This window comes from Cydia fagiglandana, chromosome 16, assembly GCF_963556715.1.
Source record: "Cydia fagiglandana chromosome 16, ilCydFagi1.1, whole genome shotgun sequence".
NCBI lineage: Eukaryota > Metazoa > Arthropoda > Insecta > Lepidoptera > Tortricidae > Cydia > Cydia fagiglandana.
The window spans coordinates 15532203-15554786 of record NC_085947.1 but is presented as its reverse complement, the minus strand read 5'-3'; the positions used below and the strand labels follow the sequence as shown (position 1 = coordinate 15554786).

The 22584-nt window shown below is 39.6% G+C and overlaps 1 protein-coding gene across 1 annotated transcript; it reads right to left on the bottom strand.

Annotated features, from left to right (window-relative positions):
• Positions 1–3147: 3147 nt before the first annotated feature.
• LOC134672123 (meckelin-like) lies at positions 3148–22567 on the bottom strand. Its single transcript, XM_063530036.1, has 12 exons — positions 22508–22567; positions 21731–21865; positions 21117–21242; positions 20343–20437; positions 19670–19781; positions 18743–18966; positions 12174–12251; positions 12023–12057; positions 11538–11605; positions 9186–9331; positions 5662–5773; positions 3148–4363 (listed from the first exon to the last, which is right to left on the bottom strand). Exons 1-12 carry the CDS (start codon positions 22538–22540, stop codon positions 4289–4291), a joined length of 1239 nt encoding a protein of 412 aa, XP_063386106.1. The 5' UTR covers positions 22541–22567; the 3' UTR covers positions 3148–4288.
• Between the last annotated feature and the right edge of the window lie 17 nt (positions 22568–22584).

Here is a 22584-nt window from a genome sequence, read left to right as displayed (position 1 = left end):
CTCCGTAGCGACTGAAGCGCAGCCGTGTCTGTCGCATTAATATGGCAGAGTGATAGAGAGAGGTATTACCCTAACGTTCGCTACGGAGCGAACGACTGGCATCATGGCTAGGCACCCAGATTTAGGTATAGTTAAGATTACCGCCGAATCTGCAGCTGGCCACTGTATTGAGTAATAGAAAAGCGTTCCGTATGTGTTTCGCTTTCCAGATGACCAGGGTGCCTAGCCAAGATGCCAATGGTGTACGCTCCGTAGCGAACGAAGCGCAACCGTGTCTGTCGCATTAATATGACAGAGTGATAGAGAGAGGTATTACCCTAACGTTCGCTACGGAGCGAACGACTGGCATCTTGGCTAGGCACCCAGATTTAGGTATAGTTAAGTTTACCGCCGAATCTGCAACTGGCCACTGTATTGAGTAATAGAAACGCGTTCCGTATGTGTTTCGCTTTCCAGATGACCAGGGTGCCTAGCCAAGGTGCCAATGGTTTACGCTCCGTAGCGACCGAAGCGCAGCCGTGTCTGTCGCATTAATATGGCAGAGTGATAGAGAGAGGTATTACCCTAACGTTCGCTACGGAGCGAACGACTGGCATCTTGGCTAGGCACACAGATTTAAACGCTTTTTAAAAATCAAAAAACTATTACTTATGAAAGCAGAAGAATATAAATGATCGTATTTGATTTATAATTGTTACATATTTGCCGTAACTTATTTTTAAAATGTGTTTTTCAATTAAAAGACACGTCAAGATTGTTTACCTTATTTCTAATGCTAAAAAAAACAAACTATAGTAATAATTGTGTTTTTCATTCATAGACAAAATCCATTATTTTATCCACAGGAAATTTTATATATCTCTTTTTTATTGCAGTGAGGATGTCCTGATTGTAAAAATAGGAGAGATTAGGTAGAGTATAATTTCTAATTTTCTTTGTCAAAAATAAACGAATACGTGTAGCCCATACCATACTTAATCAATCGATTTATGATAATAAGAAAAATTAAATAAAAATAAAAAAACAATACGAAATTTAGATGTAACAAAAATACAAAAAGTTATGTTCCAGCATACAATTGACTGGGGATCGAACCGGGAATCTTCCGTTTGTAAGCAAAAAAGCGACTGTTTGCATAACACGCCATGATAGTTCTTAGCTAAGCTGACGAACTTCGGGTACTTATTCTCGCTTAGGTCAATTAAGTACCTGTCAAACGTCAGTGTCAACAAAATTGCACTAAACATGACGGCACTCCAAATTCGCGCCGTGGTCAGCCCGGCAACGTCGGAAATGGTATGGCAACGTCGCAAATGTATCTGTACACGACATTTGTGACACACACATACGTAAAATTGATGAAAATTTAACTATGATTTTTGCATGATTTCTGTATGAAACATTGTTTTCCTGTTAATTTCGCGCAAACGAATATTCGAAGGAAGATAAATGCGGAAATATTTATGTACTAATAGTGTGTAGTTACTTAATGAGCTTTGATTGAATTTTGTATGAAAATCGAACCACCTTAACGTTGGAACATCTGTCTCTTCGTTAGTAGTTTCGTACGATGAACTGTCAGTTTGAACATAATGAAAATAAAACAACAGCGTAACACATACACGCGTAGCTAGCAAACGCATGGTTTTTAATATTAATAGTAATTTCACGGTTTGAAAGTAATAATTGCAAATATTTTTATTACAGCTTTAGATGCTATAAAGTCTATGGGTCTGTTAGACACAGCCCGCTATTTTTGTTTTCCTTTCTGGGACCAAGTTTCAAAGCTATAGTCAGAGGTGCTTTTGTCTTTTATTTTTCGTTCACCCCTAGAGCTTGAAGAAGAATGAGAGCATGACGAGTCAGTACATGATTCTTTTGATTCGGTTGAGCTGAGTTCTACTGAGTCTGAGGATAATGATTGTGATGAATATTCTTTAATTGCTTTTTTCATTAACGCTTTAAGAGTTTTACGATCGCGCTTGCTTAAGTAATGAATTCTACTGTCTATCATTCTTAATAATTCATCTGTTTCATATTTGATGACTACCTTGCGTAATGTTCCAAATTCTCTTAAAGCATAAATATAATCGCCGAACCTAACATTATCTACAGTCCTAAAAATCGTGTTCATGGCATTTAAAAATTTAGTTCGATGAGGCCGTTCGTACTCTAATTCTGATTTGTACTCTTCCATTATCTCTTTTATTTCTTCTTCATGCTTACGAGAAAGTTTTCTTATGTTTTTGGCAAGTTTCTTTGTGTAAGAGTATTTCATCTTCTTTACACTTTTATATAACTGCTGTAAATATTTTTTTCGTCTTTTGTGATCTTCGTCGCTTAGTTCTGGGTCTCTAAAATTGATCAAAGTAAAAAGATAATTCGCTAGGAATACATCGAATACACCGCTTGTTCTCATAACTTTTGCAGACTCATTATTATTTATCGTATTTAAAAATGCCTTGTATATGTCGTCAGTTCTAATGGCTGATTCCGATTTTCTATCCTTATTTGTTGCATTTAAAAACGGATTGAATGTGTCGCCAGTTCTCATGACTCTTACTGATTCTCCACCTTCATTTGTCGCACTTGAAAATGCCTTGAGTGTGTCATCTTTATTTGTCGTATCTAAAAATGCCTTCAAGTTGTCGTTAGATCTCATGGCTGTTTCTGATTCTCCATCTTTATTTGTCGTATTTAAAAATGCCTTGAATGTGTCATCAGTTCTCACGACTGTTTCTGATTCTCCATCTTCATTTGTCGCATTTGAAAATGCCTTGAATGTGACGCCATTTCTTATGTGTGTTTCTGATTCTCCATTTTTATTTGTCGCAATTGAAAATGCCTTGAATGTGACGCCAGTACTCATGGATGTTTCTGATTCTCCATCTTTATCAGTTGCATTTACACTAGTAATATTTATACTTGATATTCTATTAGTGTGGAAACAAGTATAAACAGTAAATGTAACGTAAATAACCACTGACCGCATGCTTACTGCTTCAAGTTCATTTCACATTTTTCATAACAATGTAAAAGTCATTTCACGGTTTTAAAATATCGTTTTTTATTACTACAATTATAAAGTTACTAAATTAAAACTCAAATCTGTGTTTTTATAGTTTTTATGGGTAGCTTTAGTTATATATCAATATCTCAAGACACTTTCCTTATACTGTGACCATATGGGCGGCTCGTTCTTTGTACAGAAGCTAGGCTCTGTTTGGGGGGTCATTTTGGAGAGTTTTCAGGAGGCTAGGGAGGTTATTTATTTTTAGTTTTTATGTTTAGTACCCATTTAAGTTTTCTGTAGTTGTAGCTTGTTTAGGTTTATAATTAGTAGTAATTAGTAATTAGTTTTAAATTAGATTTGTATTTTCTGGAAATAAGTTTTATTTAAGCCGAAATAATTACTGAACAAAAATGATTACGCAAAATTAAATTTACTACACATATCTTTAATTTTATTTCCTATAATACTCCTCGTAAGCTAACATCAGTTTCATTATCACATCATTTCTGACAGTACTTCTTTGTTTATCCAGCACATAAAATATATGTCTGATCATCAACTTGGTCTGGCGGTTCATGAGACGCTTCCCTTCCCGGCCCTTCGCGTAACCGTGGAGATAGTAAATATACTCGTGCAGTTTAATCTCATACTTCCAGGTAAATAACGAGTTCATAGCTAGAAAAAAATCCATTCTTCTTGGTTTTTCTTCAAGAGTATCATTAATTAAACCGGTTACTTTTTCTTTAATCTTTGACGCTTTTTTTCGAGACAGTATTTTAGACTTCCTTGACAATCGTTTCACAAAGTATCTCAGGAAGGATTCACAAGAACGTCGACGGCTTGTTGATGATCCCTTTAAGTTGCGTCCTAGCATACTGAACAACCCACCTATCTTACGAAATGGCAATTTATTTAATATTGTCTCAAACATATCTAGGGTAAAATTGAAAAAGGCACCTTCAGCTGGATGGGGTACTCTTGGTTTCTTTGGCGTGCGAAGTATCTCAAATATCTCTTTTTCTGTAGTAAAGTGGAACCATTCCCTGCTGTCAAAGTCTCTGGTAACTTGAATATATTCTTCCGTAGTATTTTTTCCTCGTAAGATACATTTAGATTTATCGGTGCATGTTTTATTTTCGTAACTCGATGTCAACTCGTCGAATGCGATTATTTCAATGCAATTGAGCAGAACAGCAGAAAATACGATAATCATTTTAGATGGAACTCACCGTTTAATGTACTTTCTTGGACGAGGTACGTAGGGCGATTGCTTCGCTACAGTATGTCTCCAATACCGATGTGTTGTTTAAGATTCTTGTCACCGAACCACGCTCGCAGCTGCTTCGCTATCTGAAAGGTAATTTACTTGAATGAAATTAAGCGTTATAGACAGTTACAATACCTACATGTTTTAAGTGTCAGTCTTCGGCAGTATTCACTGCACACTGCAAATTATTATGATATGACGTTATTAATTATGAACCAACATTAAATAATTTAGAACCCTGATTGATACTAGCGAGGACCTCATTAACTTAAGTAAGAAATATCATTTGATATTCACCAGTTACTCTTGAGTGAAAGAAATAATCGTGACATCGTGAGGTAAGTATGAGGCTGATTCTAATTCAACAATTCGTTATGGTTTTGAACTGGTTTTGATAAAACTTTAACAATCATCTTGGTGATTAGCGCGCATCTCACGCACTACTACATTTCGCATGCACCAAGATTGGTGACGCAGATTCGTGAGCAATCTTCAAGGTCATCACTACACCTTATAAAACAAAATCCCCCACCGCATCTGTCTGTGTGTTTTTATGTTCATGAATCATGATAAACTCGAAAACTACTGAACGGATTTTCATGCGGTTTTTAACTATCGATAGTGATTCTTGAGGAAGGTTTGTTTATAATTTGCTAACCCGTGCGAATCCGGGGCGGTACGCTAGTATCAAAATAAGATCAAAACCATAACAAGTGGATAAATCTGAATCGTGCTTCTTGGTTCTAACCTCCTGAGACCCAGAAGCAATTGTTTTGTTTTTGAAATTAGAACCCTTAGTTACACAATAAAAGTTCAAAATAGATTTTGGAATATGTACAAAAAATTGTACGCAGGGACTTAGGAGGTTAAAATTTGCGCCCGCAGTCAGTTGAATTCATGGCGTCCATTGTGTTATGGCACCCGGTTAAATTGCAGGGCTCGCACCACCATAGGGCCACCTCTGACAAGCCAAGATGACAATCGATGATAGAAAAAAACAATCGAAACATATAATGTATAAAAATAGTCACGTGACTTTTTGTAGCATCTGTCATCCCGATACTTTAACTTTCCGTTTGGCGTTCGTCATTGTACGATTGTCATCTAGGCTAGGCAAGTAGGCAGGCCTAGCCTAGATGACAATAGTACAATTACAAACTAGCCTAGCTTTCTAGATAGGGAGAAAAAGGTCCAGCAAGACAAGACAATACAACTGTAGGCCTAGCACATGATTGGCGCGACAGTATCTCGCCGCGAGATAGACTAGTGCCTTTTCCTAACTGTATTTATTAAAGAGGGACGGGTAGTCTATCTCGCGGCGAGGTACTGTGGCTATAATAGCGAGGGTAGCCCGGCTGGTGTAGATTATGATTAAATTCACCTGCCACACTGCCAGAGTGACCAAGGCGGCCAGCAGCCAGTCTTTAGTGACCAACAGAATACATCCAAACAACATGGCGTCCAGGGTTGCCAACGTCCATTCTTCACCCCACCTGTCAAAGGACAATAAATATAAAAAAAAATAGAGCTACAGGCTAATCAAAAAATAAAAAATAAAACAGGAAGATTAAAATGAGTTTAAAGGATTTGAAAGCCGACTTCGGATTTATTCATAATAAGTTTTTGTTAAAAATATCATTTTTGATACAAGCTTTTATCGCTGACTGTAGGTACTTCCCTTTCAACAGGCAACTAATTCTCAACGAAACAATTCTGAGGTGGAAACCCTAGCATAAGTTATATGTGACAACCCTTGCTTGGGGCATAGCTGTACGTATATCACTCATTGTATTATGAAATGATGTAGTAACAAATCACGTACTCATATTTACTACTCCCCGCACCTTACCTCCAGAGCAGGGCAGGGGCTCCACCTCGATTCTAACTGCGTTGTTTTATTACAGAGTTCCTACGGCAACTTTCTGTGTCAGCATCGATGGTACCATAATATTGCATTGTCATTGTCACACAACTGACCCAACCCAATACGTACATACGTTTGTTGTGAAGTTTCAGCTCAAAATTATAGATAGCTAAGGTAAGGTAATTCTTTTACGATTAGTCTTAATTATGTTACACCCATTGTTACACCACTATCCTAATAAGTGCTCGTTAAGGCGTCATCCATTAATTACATCACACGTTTAGGGGGAGGGAGGGGGTCAAGAAAATGTGACATATTGTGACATGGGAGAGGGGGGAGACACAAACTTTGTGACGTTACTTTAACTTCATCAGTAACCGAAAATTTATTTGAATTATTTTATTCGCTGTACATTTAAATAACAAGGTTTTAAAACGATAATCGTTTTTATTCGTTTAATTTTCTTTCCTAAGCAGTTTTGGGTTATAAAATTACTAATATTTATATCGTCAAAAATATTTTGATAAAAATGTTAATAATACTTAGGTACTTACTTAATTCGATTTGGCGATTTCGCAGATAAAATGTGACGTCACACTAGGGGGGAGGGGTATGCCAAATGTGACCAAGTGTGACAAGGAGGGGGGAGGGGTCAAAAAACCTAGAAATTCGTGTGACGTAATTAATGGATGACCCCTAATATATCTACCTCGGTCAACATACCTACGATAGAACACCATTTAACGATAAAGAACACAGATTAAATACCCTTCTATATTGGCGGTAAAGAGGAAGAGGGGATATAATAGCCCCGGGGCTCGTTCAGGCCGTTATAAAACCTACAATGGCCAACCTGATATTGACTTTACCGATATATTGCAGGTGGTCGAAGGTCACGATAAAAGCTAGACGGCTCGATTCGGGAAATGAGTTAGAGACTCACTAGATATAAAATAGTAAACATATGTGACGTTCCACGGCAAAAGGTACCGTCATAGCGGCTGGCGCTTACACTATTATTAACGTCGCTCCAATATTCAGCCGGGGCAATGGTACCTTTTGCCGCGGAACGTCACATATCTTTACTATTTCATATCTAGTAAATCTCTAAGTCATTTCAAGAATCGCGCCGAGAATACGTCTAAACTAACTTTGCAGCGACTTGAATATAACAAAGTGAGGGTGTCATTATAAACAGATTTTCATAGAAGTTGAACATTTGAATGCATATCATCATCATCATCATCATCTCAGCCATAAGACGTCCACTGCTGAACATAGGCCTCCCCCTTGATAGGGGGTGAATGCCATAATCGCCACGCTTGGCAGGCGGGTTGGCGATCGCAGTCGAGTAGTACACCGAATTTGAGGGACGCTGCTGCCCGTTCACCGGTGATCTTGGCCGTAGTTTAAGGACATACCCAGGGTCCAGCGTGCGATGCATATCGATACTATGTTATTCTCAATGCCATTATTTGTTTAACAAAATAACATTGATGTATTTTGTTATGAGTGCCGTTTCTAATTTCGAAGATTGAGCAACGAGAGAACCAAACTTCGTCATTATCTCATTATCTGACTATAATAATAGCTTATTAGCATCCTTTTTTTCAACATCCTCGAACCTTAACCAATTTTATTTTATTTATATAATTATATCTATAAAAGCCCCCTTTTCTTCCCTACCTATGTACCTACTATCTACCCCTTTGCCTATCCACTTTAATTTTCGTTCCTAATCTTAGAAAAAAGCACAAATTGAAAGCGAAAGACTTGAACTCGTGACTCCGGGACACCAGCCCGTCACTCTACCAACTAAGCTACCGAGACTTCCCCGTTAACATCAGCAAATATTTATTTACTGCTTTGGAAATAAAACTATTTTTGACGGGAAAAATCATTAATCTAGCAGGTAAATAACTGGATCAGGCATGAGGGGTGGGGGGAAATGACCGAACGGAATAGTCTTATGTACCTTTCAATAGGAGTAGCAGCGAAAGCGCTTTTATTGTTTGTCCTTGTTACAGTCTCACATTTTTTTTTCCCCACCGTAAATATAGTATGGATTATGGTGGGCAACAATTAAATAAATTCGACCAATCATATGTTTTGTCCCTCAGGGTGGCACGCGTATAGCACATCTATAGGATCCTACCATCGATGGGAACAATAGAAGCTGCAAACATATGTTACCTACCAACTGAGGGCGAAACACGAAGGCATGCTGTCAGGGTCATACAGCAGTGCGCTGGTGTTGCCAGCCTCTCGAGCTACCAGTTCCACGTCCAGTAGTCGCTCCATTACTGTTCGCCCGCTGGCAACCCAGCTGAGACCATCCAGAGGCTGATCACATCTATAACACCTACCAACTGAGGGCGAAACACGAAGGCATGCTGTCAGGGTCATACAGCAGTGCGCTGGTGTTGCCAGCCTCTCGAGCTACCATTTCCACGTCCAGTAGTCGCTCCATTACTGTTCGCCCGCTGGCAACCCAGCTGAGACCATCCAGAGGCTGATCACATCAATAACACCTACCAACTGAGGGCGAAACACGAAGGCATGCTGTCAGGGTCATACAGCAGCGCGCTGGTGTTGCCAGCCTCTCGAGCTACCATTTCCACGTCCAGTAGTCGCTCCATTACTGTTCGCCCGCTGGCAACCCAGCTGAGACCATCCAGAGGCTGATCACATCAATAACACCTACCAACTGAGGGCGAAACACGAAGGCATGCTGTCAGGGTCATACAGCAGCGCGCTGGTGTTGCCAGCCTCTCGAGCTACCAGCTCCACGTCCAGTAGTCGCTCCATTACTGTTCGCTCGCTGGCAACCCAGCTGAGACCATCTAGAGCTTGATCACGTCAATAATGTTACCAACTGAGGGCGAAACACGAAGGCATGCTGTCAGGGTCATACAGCAGTGCGCTGGTGTTGCCAGCCTCTCGAGCTACCAGCTCCACGTCCAGTAGTCGCTCCATTACTGTTCGCTCGCTGGCAACCCAGCTGAGACCATCTAGAGCCTGATCACATCAATAACACCTACCAACTGAGGGCGAAACACGAAGGCATGCTGTCAGGGTCATACAGCAGTGCGCTGGTGTTGCCAGCCTCTCGAGCTACCAGCTCCACGTCCAGTAGTCGCTCCATTACTGTTCGCTCGCTGGCAACCCAGCTGAGACCATCTAGAGCCTGATGATAGAAAAAAGAAATCAACATTGACGTATATATCTCAGGACTGGCCTTATGGGCAATAAGAATGGGGCATTAATGGGGCCAGTACTGCGGTGTGACATCGCTACAACGCGATTGGTTGACGAGTTAGCATCACGGACGCGATTGGTTGATGAGTTCGCAATTCGCATCACGCGCGCGATTAGTCGTAACTAATTGCGTTAGGCTCCCCGATTGGCTCGAATTCGTGAGTGACACCGCTGAACTAGTACCATTTTAGTGCCCGTAAGCACAGAATAAATAATAGTACTAGGTACAGAAGACTCACTCTCTAACAAAACGCGTCTGTCACGATCAGCACAGATATGGCCGCTAGGTGGCGACAGCGCCACGCGCGGCTTATGGCAAACCCCAAAATTGGGGTCGAACGGATGGAGTTTTAACTACCTGTAGCAAAGCGACGACATCGCGGAGTGAGCCACGCCTGCCGTAAGGCCAGTCCTTTGATATAATACGTCAATAGAAATGAATGGTTCGTAGGTATAAAATACTACCTACATTACAAAATGCCCCTTTGGCAAGTGCCGCGTTTTACATCAATTCGACATTTGTTATATATTTATAATTATAACTTAGCCATTTTATAGAAGGCAGTGAATATAAAAAACAGCCAAGAAAGTGGCTATTACATAATCTACCTACTTACAAAAACATTGCAGACGCTTAAAGTCGCTATAATTGCCAAAATTAATTCGAAATAGAGCAAGATAGCGTATTTTATCACTCCATTCTTGGTATAATTGAAATATTACTTAAAATTGCATTTTATCCTTCATGCCCTTGACTCCAATAGACCCTAATCAAAAATAAAGCTAAGTAAAACCTTATTAAACGGAGTCACCTTAAATCCTCTGAACAAAAAAACTAGATTCGTTTTAATAAAATAGTCCTCAAAGCAAATTTCTTAGATAAAACTCTAAGAAAAGGGATTGTACCTATACCTAGGTATATTGCTTTAATTAAAACGAGCAGTTTCAAGGAAAGTTCAGCAGATTCTTGTAATGGTATGCTACGAGCATTTTGTAAACATTACAGGCGTTCGTTGAGTTCTTAGAGATACGACGTAAAAATAATGAATTTCCAAAAATGTTACCTATATGAGGACAAATTATTTTGATTTCTGGCCTTTTTATAGGTACTAAAAATTTAAACCTAAGATTAGATCTTTATTCTTTATGCATCTAAGTATACGTTTACAGTTATAATATACTTACTAACTTGGTTGGCGCGGTCACCCAAAATGAGTCTTGGCCTCCAACCTTCTATGAGGTATACAGAAAAATACTCAAACAGGTATTGCCTGACAGGCAAATTATATTAGTCTAAACTTATAAACTATTATTAAAATTAAGTATTTCATTTATTCATTTATATACTTCCTTTGAGTACAATTTTAACCTTACAACATGTTGTTCGTGAGAGTAGGAAACGATTCCTCCGTACTAGTAAAAACTGTATGACGGCAGGAAGCACCACCTCTCCCGGATCACATTTAGTATAAAAACTAAATAAATTAAAACTAATAAAATAAATAAATAAAACTTACCTTAGGTCCCCCAGATCTGTCCCCTGCGGAAGGGTGCCCATAAGGCTGGCTACATTAGTCTTATCAAGGAGTCACGCGAAATACAATTCAAGTTACGCTCTCGACATTCTGAAGTAATATTAAATATATATATATATATATATATATGTCTTCAACATCCCGGTACACAAATGGGAGGAACTTGCCGAGGACAGAGTCAAGTGGCGCAAACTAGTTTTTGACGGGCGTAAAATTCACGATGACGCTTGGTTTAAGACACTCGCAAGTAAGCGAGCCAAGCGACATCAGCCCAACACATGTTCACCACGGGCACATTACACCTGCCAGGCCTGTGTGCGTGTTTGCCGCTCCCGTATTGGCTTACACAGCCACGAAAAACGTTGTCTCCCTACCTGACACTGTTTGTATAGTCTGTAATAGAGTCGAAGACCGATGATGATATATATGTATAATGTTACCTTTATGTTCATGACAAGTTTCATGCCATTAGAGCATGTTGACGTTTTAAAATGAAAACGTAATTTTGATTGTGTAAAAACTGCATTTTGTGGCCGGGTCGTGTGACTCTTAAAGTTCTATATTTACTAACAAAAATACTATTTTTTTTTTATATTTTACCCGCTCAAAAAACGCAGCTAAAAACCTCGAGAGAAGCGCTTGTCTCGTCTCATGCTCGTCCATAGCTCCTGGGAGCAGAAAAAATACAACATTTAACAATAAATAAGTAATGGGTATAATTATATTTCCTAGCCTCTTCAGTCACCGTGCGCATTTGTCTGTTAAATTTCAGTGAAAGGTAAATATGATAAAAGATAAAATAGTTTATTCAAATAGGCATATTACAATTTACAATGCGCTTATGAACGTCAAATAAAGCTATACCGGCTCCAACCCTATACGAGTACACCTCTGCATCGAGAAGATTTAAATCCCCCCCTCAATTGGAGGAGGGTATGGTATTTTAATTATAAATATGTAAAAAACATGAAAACGTTAGTGTCATTTGCCTTAGTATTCGCTGCATTGTTGGGCACAAGCCTCCTCTCATATACCTACCTAACGAGAGGGTCAAAATCATTTTCAAATAAACAAACAAAACTTACCTAGTCCAGCGGTCGCCAGCTGCTTGTAAACGTTCCTGAACAATAAATCACAACGTATATTTTACATTTATATAGTTAGGTACCTACCTATAGTATAGATACCGTACGAAATTCTGAAATTATGTGAATCAAATGAACTTATGTTACCAACCTGAGTTGTGGCGCGCACACCACTCGACACGCCTCCAGCGGGCCCGACATGGTTTTGGCATCCGGGGACCCATTGTTTCTGCAAACAATATTGTAATTTTAGAACATATATGTATATATCACACCGTAAAACATATAAAAACAAAGTGTAAACAAAAAATCCATATTACTAATTCTAATTATTAAACCTGCCCATTACAATTTTACAGGAATCATGTTGAGAAATGTGAGCCGGACATACGAGTACGAAAGCATTTTCGTCCAACCTAAATTAACTGAAGTTAATTAACCGAAGGTCTCTGGCAAAAACTTATTAAGTAGGGCGAACGATTACGCAGCTGTCAGCGTAAAAACAAATACAAATGACGCACATTAGTCCGTAACATACACAGATCTAAAATGACGCTTGAAGAGAATTAAAGTATTTTAAGCTAGTATATAGTATATAGTATATAGTAGTTATAGCAGGTATCGCTGGGAAGACAGTGTGGCGGCGGATCTGCTTCAGCTTCGCGTCAGTAACTGGCAGGAAGTTGCGCAGGATCGGGACAGGTGGCACGCTCTCGTTTCGGAGGCCAAGATTCTCTTTGGATCGCTGAGCCAAAATAGTTAGTTAGTTAGTTTAGTTAGTTAAGCTAGTACAGTTTATTAACAATTATGTTCATTTATTTTTCTTAATTAACTAACATGAAGGAAGAGCAGGATTTCTAACCACAGGTAATGTACAGGTACTAGGAGATTCTAACCTTTATAAATCTGTATTGTTTAACAAAAATTTAAAATAATCATGTTTTTTTCCCGGACCCGGACCCGGGTATGTCCTTAAACTACGTCCAGGACCCGGGTATGTCCTGAAACCACGTCCAAGACCACCGGTGGACGGGCAGCAGCGTCCCTCAAATTCGGTGTACTCGACTGCGATCGCCAACCCGCCTGCCAAGCGTGGCGATTATGGCATTCACCCCCCAAAAAAGGGGGAGGCCTATGTTCAGCAGTGGACGTCTTATGGCTGAGATGATGATGATGATGATGTTTTTTTCTTTTTTTTTCAGCACATATTATAATTATGCGTCATGAGTGTAAAAGAAGCAGACTACAAATGAAAAAACATGACCATGCACTTTTCAAACATAAACGTCACTTTTGACACTGACACATCTAATCCATATCGTTTCTAGATCTATTAATTGACGTATCTTAAAGTTAGAATCGGGCATAGTCTTGGAATACTTTACGTAAGTTTATAACAGTATACTTTGGCCTGAGTTACACTTGTAAGTTTTACTTACGTAAGTAGGGACAAAGCTATTTGTTAGAATGAGATAACGATATTCATCTCTCATTCTGTAGTGTAGCCGTGTCCCTACTTACGTAAGTAAAACTTACAAGTGTAACTCAGGCCTTACGTATACTGTTATGAACTTACTTAACATCATTCCTATAGGGAGCGTACTTGAACTGATCTGAAGGCTTATGTTTCTAATTTATGCCACAAGATGGCTGAACCTACAACGCGCAAGTTAGAGTGCGTGATCTGTAGGCGGCAGCACCTGCTTTAACGTGAAGTGTCAATGTCAAGTTTAAGATTCCGATTTAAGCCACAAGATGGCTGATCCTCCATTTAGGAAGCACTTTTGATACTCACGTAGGTTATTGTAGATCTTTGGTAACAACATACAAGCACATAAAAGCGGAGCAAATCTTGAGTTTACGACGGCCGTAACATAACACTTCGCCATCAGTGGACAAAAAGAGATAAAAATATAATTGACTACAAAGTGGGAGTGGGGTGGCTTACAACTGTTGCAATGAAGTGTGAGACTGTGATCCATTGATCAAATAGGGCTTTACTATTTCTATTAATGGATCTATTCGCCATTTTTTGTCTTAAAAGGAATTCGACAGATATATATTATTATATATTGAAATAAAGAGCCTACATTAATTAATTAGCTTTTTATTTAACACACGTAATACAGTTATGTTTGGTATCCAAGACAAGACAGCCGGCGCAGCGCAGTCTATGCAGATTCAAAAAGAACGATATTTATATCATAATTCTTTACTCACTATTAATAAAACGCTGGTGGCCTATCCAAACGGGGTGGCCAAACCCCGGCTCGCTCGTACCAATGAGTTTTTCGGAACTTACATATGCACGAAATATCATTTGATATTTACCAGTCGCTCTTCAGTGACTATATACATTCATGTCGTAAAGTCCGACATCCTGTATGAAATTCAACCTCATTTCGTATGCCACCAGAGTGTTGTCGCTTTCAAGCTAAAAAGTATCTTATATCAGAGATATATGTAACTCCGTATAAGATAAATAAAGTTTAAGAAAAAAACGTGCCTCGGAAATCAAGAAAAAGTCATTCTCGAATAGATGGCGCCATTACCTTTGGCCTATTCTCGGCTAGATGGCGTTGACAACGCCGTTTGATATTTAATAATTTTAACACATATCAGTGAAAGAACATGGGTCAGTATGGAACAATAAAAATTAAAAATCATTTATCCGTATACATATTTTGATTAATCTATACATTTTCAATTTTATTTTAAGTTTTAATCGTGTGTCGATAGATGGCAGTAAATGTACCGTGGCTACAAAATTTACTATGGCAATAGCCCTCTTTACTATCTATTCTCTTTGCTTGTATGAAATAAAATACTAACCGCTACGAGTATTAAGAGGGAAGTATAGCTACTGACAAAAGTAACGTTTTTCGTACAATTCCCATTTCGGGAGAAAACGTTTTCCACTAATTAAATCTCAACATCTCACTTTGATTTTGATGTCAATCGCTTCAGCATTATATTCTAGGTTTAAAGGTTTCTAGAGGCTTTTAATGAAAACAATAAAACAAAAAAAAAATATTACAAATTTTGTAAATAGGAAAACCTATAAACCTAGATTTTCATCGTGTCAATAACATACAAAAATATAATGGAGAATGGAAAATATTTATAAGTGGAATAACGTTCTCTCTTTGTATCGACGATCACTTGCTATATCTACTTCCCTCTTAATAGCTATCTTTATGTACCCACGCTATGAATCCTTGTGTACTCAATGGACGGGCAGCTTTACCGACGACAGTTGAAGGGTGGTTTATGAGCTGTGACCGTTGTTACTGAGTACCATTGACACGGTGACCCGAGATACTTCGATCGTGTACCACAGACAAGACATCCTCCAGACTGAGCATAGTACTGCCGTGTCACGCCTAACTCCGTTAACTCGAGTTACATGAGTTACGGATAACCAGTCTAAATCGTCTTAAAAACCATTAAAGATATATCTTCTAAAAGAAAAATTTGAAAATCTTCATTATTTAAATCATACATCATAAATAAATTATTTACTGAGAAAAGCATATGACTAACTCATGTAACTTCATTTTTTTGCCGATGGCGTCAGGCACAACTCAGTTAACTTGAATTGTATGACTGACACAACCAAAATATCACCATTGTTTCTTAAGTTGCCGGAGTTAGGCATGACTGGCCGAGCGCTTGGTTTATACGACTACAATATTGGTCAAGTAATGCGTGTCACGTTTGATCACGCATATGTCATGCAACTTGACTTACATGACTTCGTGTGACCACTATAGTATGGAAGAGTTGATCACGCGGAACCCATTAATTCGAATAAAATGAAAACTATTCAAATATGCGAAAAAAAATTAAAGGGCCTATTCTGTGACCTTATTTCCTACATGTAGATTAGAAAAAATAAAAAAAATACGATGAACCGCCAACGATAACAGCATTTGAATCTTTAAAACTTTAAACGTAATTACCTCGAAACTCAACTTTTAAAGTTACATGAGATGCGCGTGACACGGCAGAGTAGCGCTACCCCCTCTTCCACAAATATACAGTAGTTTTACTCCATTTTCGAGTCAAAATGTCTTTGTGTGACGCCCGTGTCTTTGAATGGACCAATCACGGCACGGGACTCGCCCCCGCACCCCAGTATTTATGGCAGCATCGGTATCATGAATTAATTGCTCTAAACTCCGTCTAGAGGATTCCTATTATATGTCGTGTACTTAGATATTAAGGCCTGATTCGAAACAAATTTGACAAATTCAGAGTGATTTTTCTTGGATATTTTCTAGCTTACTTTATATATACACTACGACATTATAATTATCAGAATCACAAAATTATTATACCAAAAAAATTTTTTTTTTATCAATTCTAAGATGATCAAAAAAATCAAATAAACGCCGCCGTCTTTTTAATTAGGCGCCAAATTGCTGTCAAAAACTTGATAAGTATGGAAGAAACTTGCACATAACTAATTTCCAACATAACCTGTTACCTAATATTATACCAATACTGAAAGGTAATTTCATTGCAATATCCATGAAACAATGAGGATCTAGACATATCTTCAAATATCTGGCGTATCAGGAATTTCGTCGATGTGGTGTCAGTTACCGGGCATTGGTTACTTTTCGACAGAGAAATCGACACCAACATCACTAAAAGAAACGGTTCGCAGCTTTAGTTTAATAATGCGGATTTCCAATATTACTTTGATAATATTTGGAGATGATCCACGATGTTTATGAGGCAATCAGCATGCTTAAGCCAGTACCCTCGAAATCGGACCAAAAAACTTGATTCAACAAAGTCCCACAGTATTGACCTATTGAACGGTATGGAGTGGAGTGTCCAAGGAATTAGTTCGTTAAAACAACAAAAACTATATGCAATATAATATTTCAAAATAAACATTGTTCTTGATAGGACTCAAACTAAGAAACTGTCAAAAAACACTGTCGGATGTATGATGGAGGGCATACAACAAAACTAACGACAGGAGCGGGAAGAAATGGAAAATGATGAATTTACTTATAAATAACAATTTTTAAACAAATTTTCAATAAATTATGGAAAAACAAATCTTGATTCAGCTAGCTTCAGTACCATTAATAGAGTTTTCAATTTGGCAGATTGAATTCGAATCAGGCCTTATATTCTCACAGTGAGAGCGAATCGAGCTCTTGGTAGAACCTGTGTACAGTAAGCTGCATAGATAACTAACCCCCTCCGCATAGAATAAATAATTAAAGTAAAATAAATAAATAAATATTATAGGACATTTTTACACAAATTGACTCAAGCCCCACGGTAAGCTCAAGAAAGCTTGTGTTGTGGGTGCTCAGACAACGATATATATAATATATAAATACTTAAATACGTACCTAGAAAACAACCATGACTCAGGAACAAATACATATACACATTTGTATATGTATCATCATACAAATAAATGCCCTTACCAGGATTCGAACCCGGGACCATCGGCTTCATAGGCAGGCTTCGGAGGCCAGACCGGTCTAAATAAAAAAAATAAATAAAAAAAAATTTATTTCTGATAGAAATCCAGTTGTTAGTTAAATGTACCTAGAGTACTTACTTAGCGTGACTTCAGTCAGAGTTGGACCAAGCTAACTCTGCATCGACAGCAGTGACAGTGACACTATAAACATCAAATAATGCCGGGTATTGCATACCTATTGCTACCTCGCCTTGAATTTCGCACCTTTCTAGTGACGGAAATGGCTATAGGTACTTAGCAGAAGCAAAGTGACGACATTTCGGTGGAATGGATGAAAAAAAACCGGGCAAGTGCGAGTCGGACTCGCGCACGAAGGGTTCCGTACCACAATGCAAAAAAAAAACAAAAAAGCAAAAAAAAAAACGGTCACCCATCCAAGTACTGACCCCTCTCGACGTTGCTTAACTTTGGTCAAAAATCACGTTTGTTGTATGGGAGCCCCATTTAAATCTTTATTTTATTCTGTTTTTAGTATTTGTTGTTATAGCGGCAACAGAAATACATCATCTGTGAAAATTTCAACCGTCTAGCTATCACGGTTCGTGAGATACAGCCTGGTGATAGACAGACGGACGGACGGACGGACGGACGGACGGACAGCGAAGTCTTAGTAATAGGGTCCCGTTTTACCCTTTGGGTACGGAACCCTAAAAATATGTTTCCGAGTTTGGCCGTCGTCTACAGACACTCTTCTACTCGTATTTATGACGAGTGGGCAGTTATGTCTCGCACAGTCGTCCTACTACTTGCCATGTTCATGGTTCGTCCACTTGACCCTAGTAATAAATGGCTTCTCAAGTATAGTTAGTTATTTGGCGACATCTCGTCGATTTAGAGGTCGGGAGGTACCTATGTAATTAACTTTCTATTGATACAACATCCTATGTACTACAAATCTAATAATTATTTTATTTTGATTTTGTAAGTAGGTAAGTAATTATAACTGTTTAGAAGTAAGTATGTCGTTATTTCTGCACTGTTACATAAATTTACAAATCCAATATACTAACTAGCTCTTTACCACATAACTATGAGTTTCTACATGGTTACTTTCTCCTTGAAACTATCTATGAAATTACTCAATTTTTCCCACAAGAAACTGTTCAAAATTGAAGCTTCGTTGGATTCGTGTAAAATTTTCCAGAAGTTTTCTAAACCTTTTAAAACATTTTCTACATCTTGCACATCTATAAGTATAAACTTACCTGCCGTGCACATAATGCGCATATAACTCCTCTTGAAACACCAGCAGCGACAGCCCCACACCGTCGCACACGCGCGCTATGCCCAGCGTTGGGGACCCCACTATCCGGTCCCACGCCCACTGGGCAAGCAGGACGGGGGCGTAGGCCGCCCACCACGCGAGTGTACCCACGGCCCAGGTGTAACTTGGGCTGTTGGGCAGGGAAAGTTGCCAGGGAGCAAGGAGCTGTAAGAAAAGGAGCAGTTAAGACAAAGGCGCCATGTTCAGCTATGGAGATCCTACACCCAATGGGCAAGCAGTACGGCCAGCAGTAGTGGGAGTAGGCCGCCCACCACGCGAGTGTACCATAGCCCATACAAGCAAGTTAGGGCTGATTTAGACGGCATGCGAACTCGCATGCGATTTTAGCTACATTGCGGACTGTTGGTTACGTCCAATGCAACCGACCGATCAAAACCCGCAATGTAATGAAACTCGCATGCGAGTTCTCGCATCGTCTAAATGAACTCACACTTGGGCTGTTGGGCGAGGAGAGTTGCCAGGGGAAAAGCAGCTGTGAAGGAAGGGGACAGTTAAGTCAAAGGCGCTGTTCCCAGCTTTGGCTCTTTAATTTTCCTTGGGTAGCGAGAGACGCCATCACGAATATTCGTCGAATCCGCAGCATTAAATAAATATGTGTATGCCAGTTTTATTCGAAAAATAAGTGTCGCATCCGTCGACCTCACACATGTAAACAATCGTATTCGGTGACCGGAATAATTTATATGTGCCATTTGTTGGTTACATCTCCATATGTGTCGATGCATACCTACCAAAATTGCTTAAATCCGCGCAAAATGTTATCCAAATTTGATTTATGAGTCTACGAGATAAATGCCAAATCAGCGTGGCAATTTTTGAGTATCTGTTAACAGATAGTGAAACTTACATGTAAAATAACGAGAGCCAGCGCTACAGTAAGCCCGGGGTTGGCTCGTCTCTTCGTCTGCATTGAGGACCATTCTCGAGCTACCATCATGGTCTTCCACAAATTGTGGTCAGCCAAGAGTGTATCTATTGACCGAAACAAAAAATTAGATTAATTGCTTATGTATACGTCCTGTACAACCCAGAGGAACCCAGAGGAGGAGAGGAGGAGTTCGTAAGAACTAGTGCCTACGTCAAATCATGGGATTAGTTGTCAAGCGGACCCCAGGCTCTCATGAGCCGTGGCGAAATGCCGGGATAACGCGAGGAAGAAGTATACGTCCTGTACAAGCAGCAGGATATTATTACAAAAGGCATAAGGTCCACCGATGTAAAATGTTAAAAGTGTGGGCGATGGGACGTCCAGGGTCGTAAAACTTCTCATTCGCACATATAGACACTGAAAGGGATAATATGGCCCTGGCTATAAGTATTATTATAATAAATTAATATGGCCCGTTGCCATTGCATTGCCTTTGTTGACAGCTGACAGATCATATAACGGTTTCAGCACAAGATTATAATTATGTTTAAAGTTCAAATCACCCGTCGTCAGTTTAAAAAAACTAAAGTCCAACTATTATGTTTAAAATATTTTGAATTAAGGAGTCCTAAATTAAAATTGATTTAAATTTTACTCACCTTTGATAGGTGGATTATATTCAGACCAATCCAAAAAGAAAATGTCACAGCGGCATTGCCGCCAGTTTACCCAAGCCGCTTTTATTGCCTAAAACATACATATTTACTTTAGAGTTATAAGCGGTGGTGGCCGAGACCACCGGTGGACGGGCAGCAGCGTCCCTCAAATTCGGTGTACTCGACTGCGATCGCCAACCCGCCTGCCAAGCGTGGCGATTATGGCATTCACCCCCCATCAAGGAGGAGGCCTATGTTCAGCAGTGGACGTCTTATGGCTGAGATGATGATGATGATGATGATGAAGCGGTGGTGGCCGAGTGGATATAATATAACGATGACGCCCGACTTTCAATCCGGAGGTTGCGAGTTCAAACCCTGGCTCGTACCAATGAATTTTTCGGAACTTATGTACGAAATATCATTTGATATTTACCACTAGCTTTTCGGTGAAGGAAAACATCGTGAGGAAACCTGCATACATCTGCGAAGAAATTCAAAGGTGTATGTGAAGTCCCCAATCCGCATTGGGCTTAGCGTGGGGACTATAGCCCAAACCCTCTCGTGCTTGAGAGGAGGCCTGTGCCCAGCAGTGGGACGTATATAGGCTAAAATTATTATTATTATATATTTAAGAGTTAGGTAAACGGACCCCAAGCCACCGCTATACGCCAAAAAACGACATTTTGAAATATGCGATGTACAAACGGCAACACTCGATGGATTACAAAAGGCATAAGGTTCACCGATGGACAGTTAAGCGATGATACCTTTAAGGATATAGATGAAACGACGAACGCCCTGATGATATGTTCTTCGGCGATCGCTGGCGGCAGCGTCAGTCCATGGGAGCCTGCCTCCGCCGCTAAAGCGTGCAGCGTCGCCACCCACGCCGCCTGGTCAATAATTTTGCCATAGTCAGTAACTCGTAGTTAAGCGGATGTCATGTCTAAAATTATCAGAACACATCTTAATTGATAAGAATAATAATATAAGACTGTCTGTGTGACATGTTCAATAATTTTAATATCTAGATCGGTTAGCAACATCACAAAAATAATTATACACAACTGTTTCTGCTCCCTGCGTGCGCGCATTCGCCGGTTGAAATGGAATTAGGTATATGTACTACAGTACGTACATTAATCGATGCCAATCGCCAACGCTATTTACGTAGGTAGCGAACGAAAAGCAACCGTCACTGTCACACTAATATGGAAGAGTGAGAGAAATACAAAGCGATTCGATGGCGAAGCGCAAGCGATTGTCACCTTGACTAGGCCGCCTGAACGGTTAAGGTCCAGCTCATCAAGTATAGCAACATAGCATACATATCTATGTCTACTATAGTTAGTAAATATACTTACAAAAGAAGGAGACTTACAAAATACATTGCGTCGGCTATAGCTCCCGCCAGCAATGGCAGCAGGGAAAATTGGAGACCGCCTCTGCGCAGAACGCCCCGCCACTGCACTAAGGCATAGCAGGATAGTAGAGCGCCGAGCACTCCCCCCCATATCTAGCAGAAATTATGAAATTTATTTTATAAGTCGCTAGCTTCGTCAATCAATAACTGGGAGCCTATGCAAGATCACAATCGTACATTGACAAACGCCAAACGAAAAGAAAACAACCGGCCAAATGCGAGTTGGACTCGCGCACGAAGGGTTCCGTACCATTACGCAAAAAACATCAAAAAATCACGTTTGTTGTATTCACGAGCCCCACTTAAATATTTATTTTATTTTGTTTTTATTATTTGTTGTTAGTTCAATATTTGTCGATTGGCGTTTTCTATAAACGATTGTCATCTTGGCTAGGCTCCCAGCTGTGCTACGACACTCACTCTACCGGTACATAGAGCATTTTCCGCCCTCATACTGTGTGGTGAACATGTACAATTATTGTATATACCTATTGTCTGCTATGTGTATTGTGCTTCGATCTTCATGTCGTATTGATATTTGATATTCATTCAGGCATAATTTGTGTTAAGATACTTTCTATTCATATACCTACCACAAGTCCTTTAAGTACGCCAGCGCTAGGCATCTCATGCTCGACCCTCAGGGTAGTTGTGACAGAGCGGCTATACGTCTGCTTCGTGGCGTACTGTGCTTCGATCGTCATGTGTTGCATGTGACACACGCTATTCACGTACCTCAAGTCCTTTAAGCACACCGGCGCTGGGCATCTCATGCTCGACCCTCAGGGTAGTTGTGACAGAGCGGCTATACG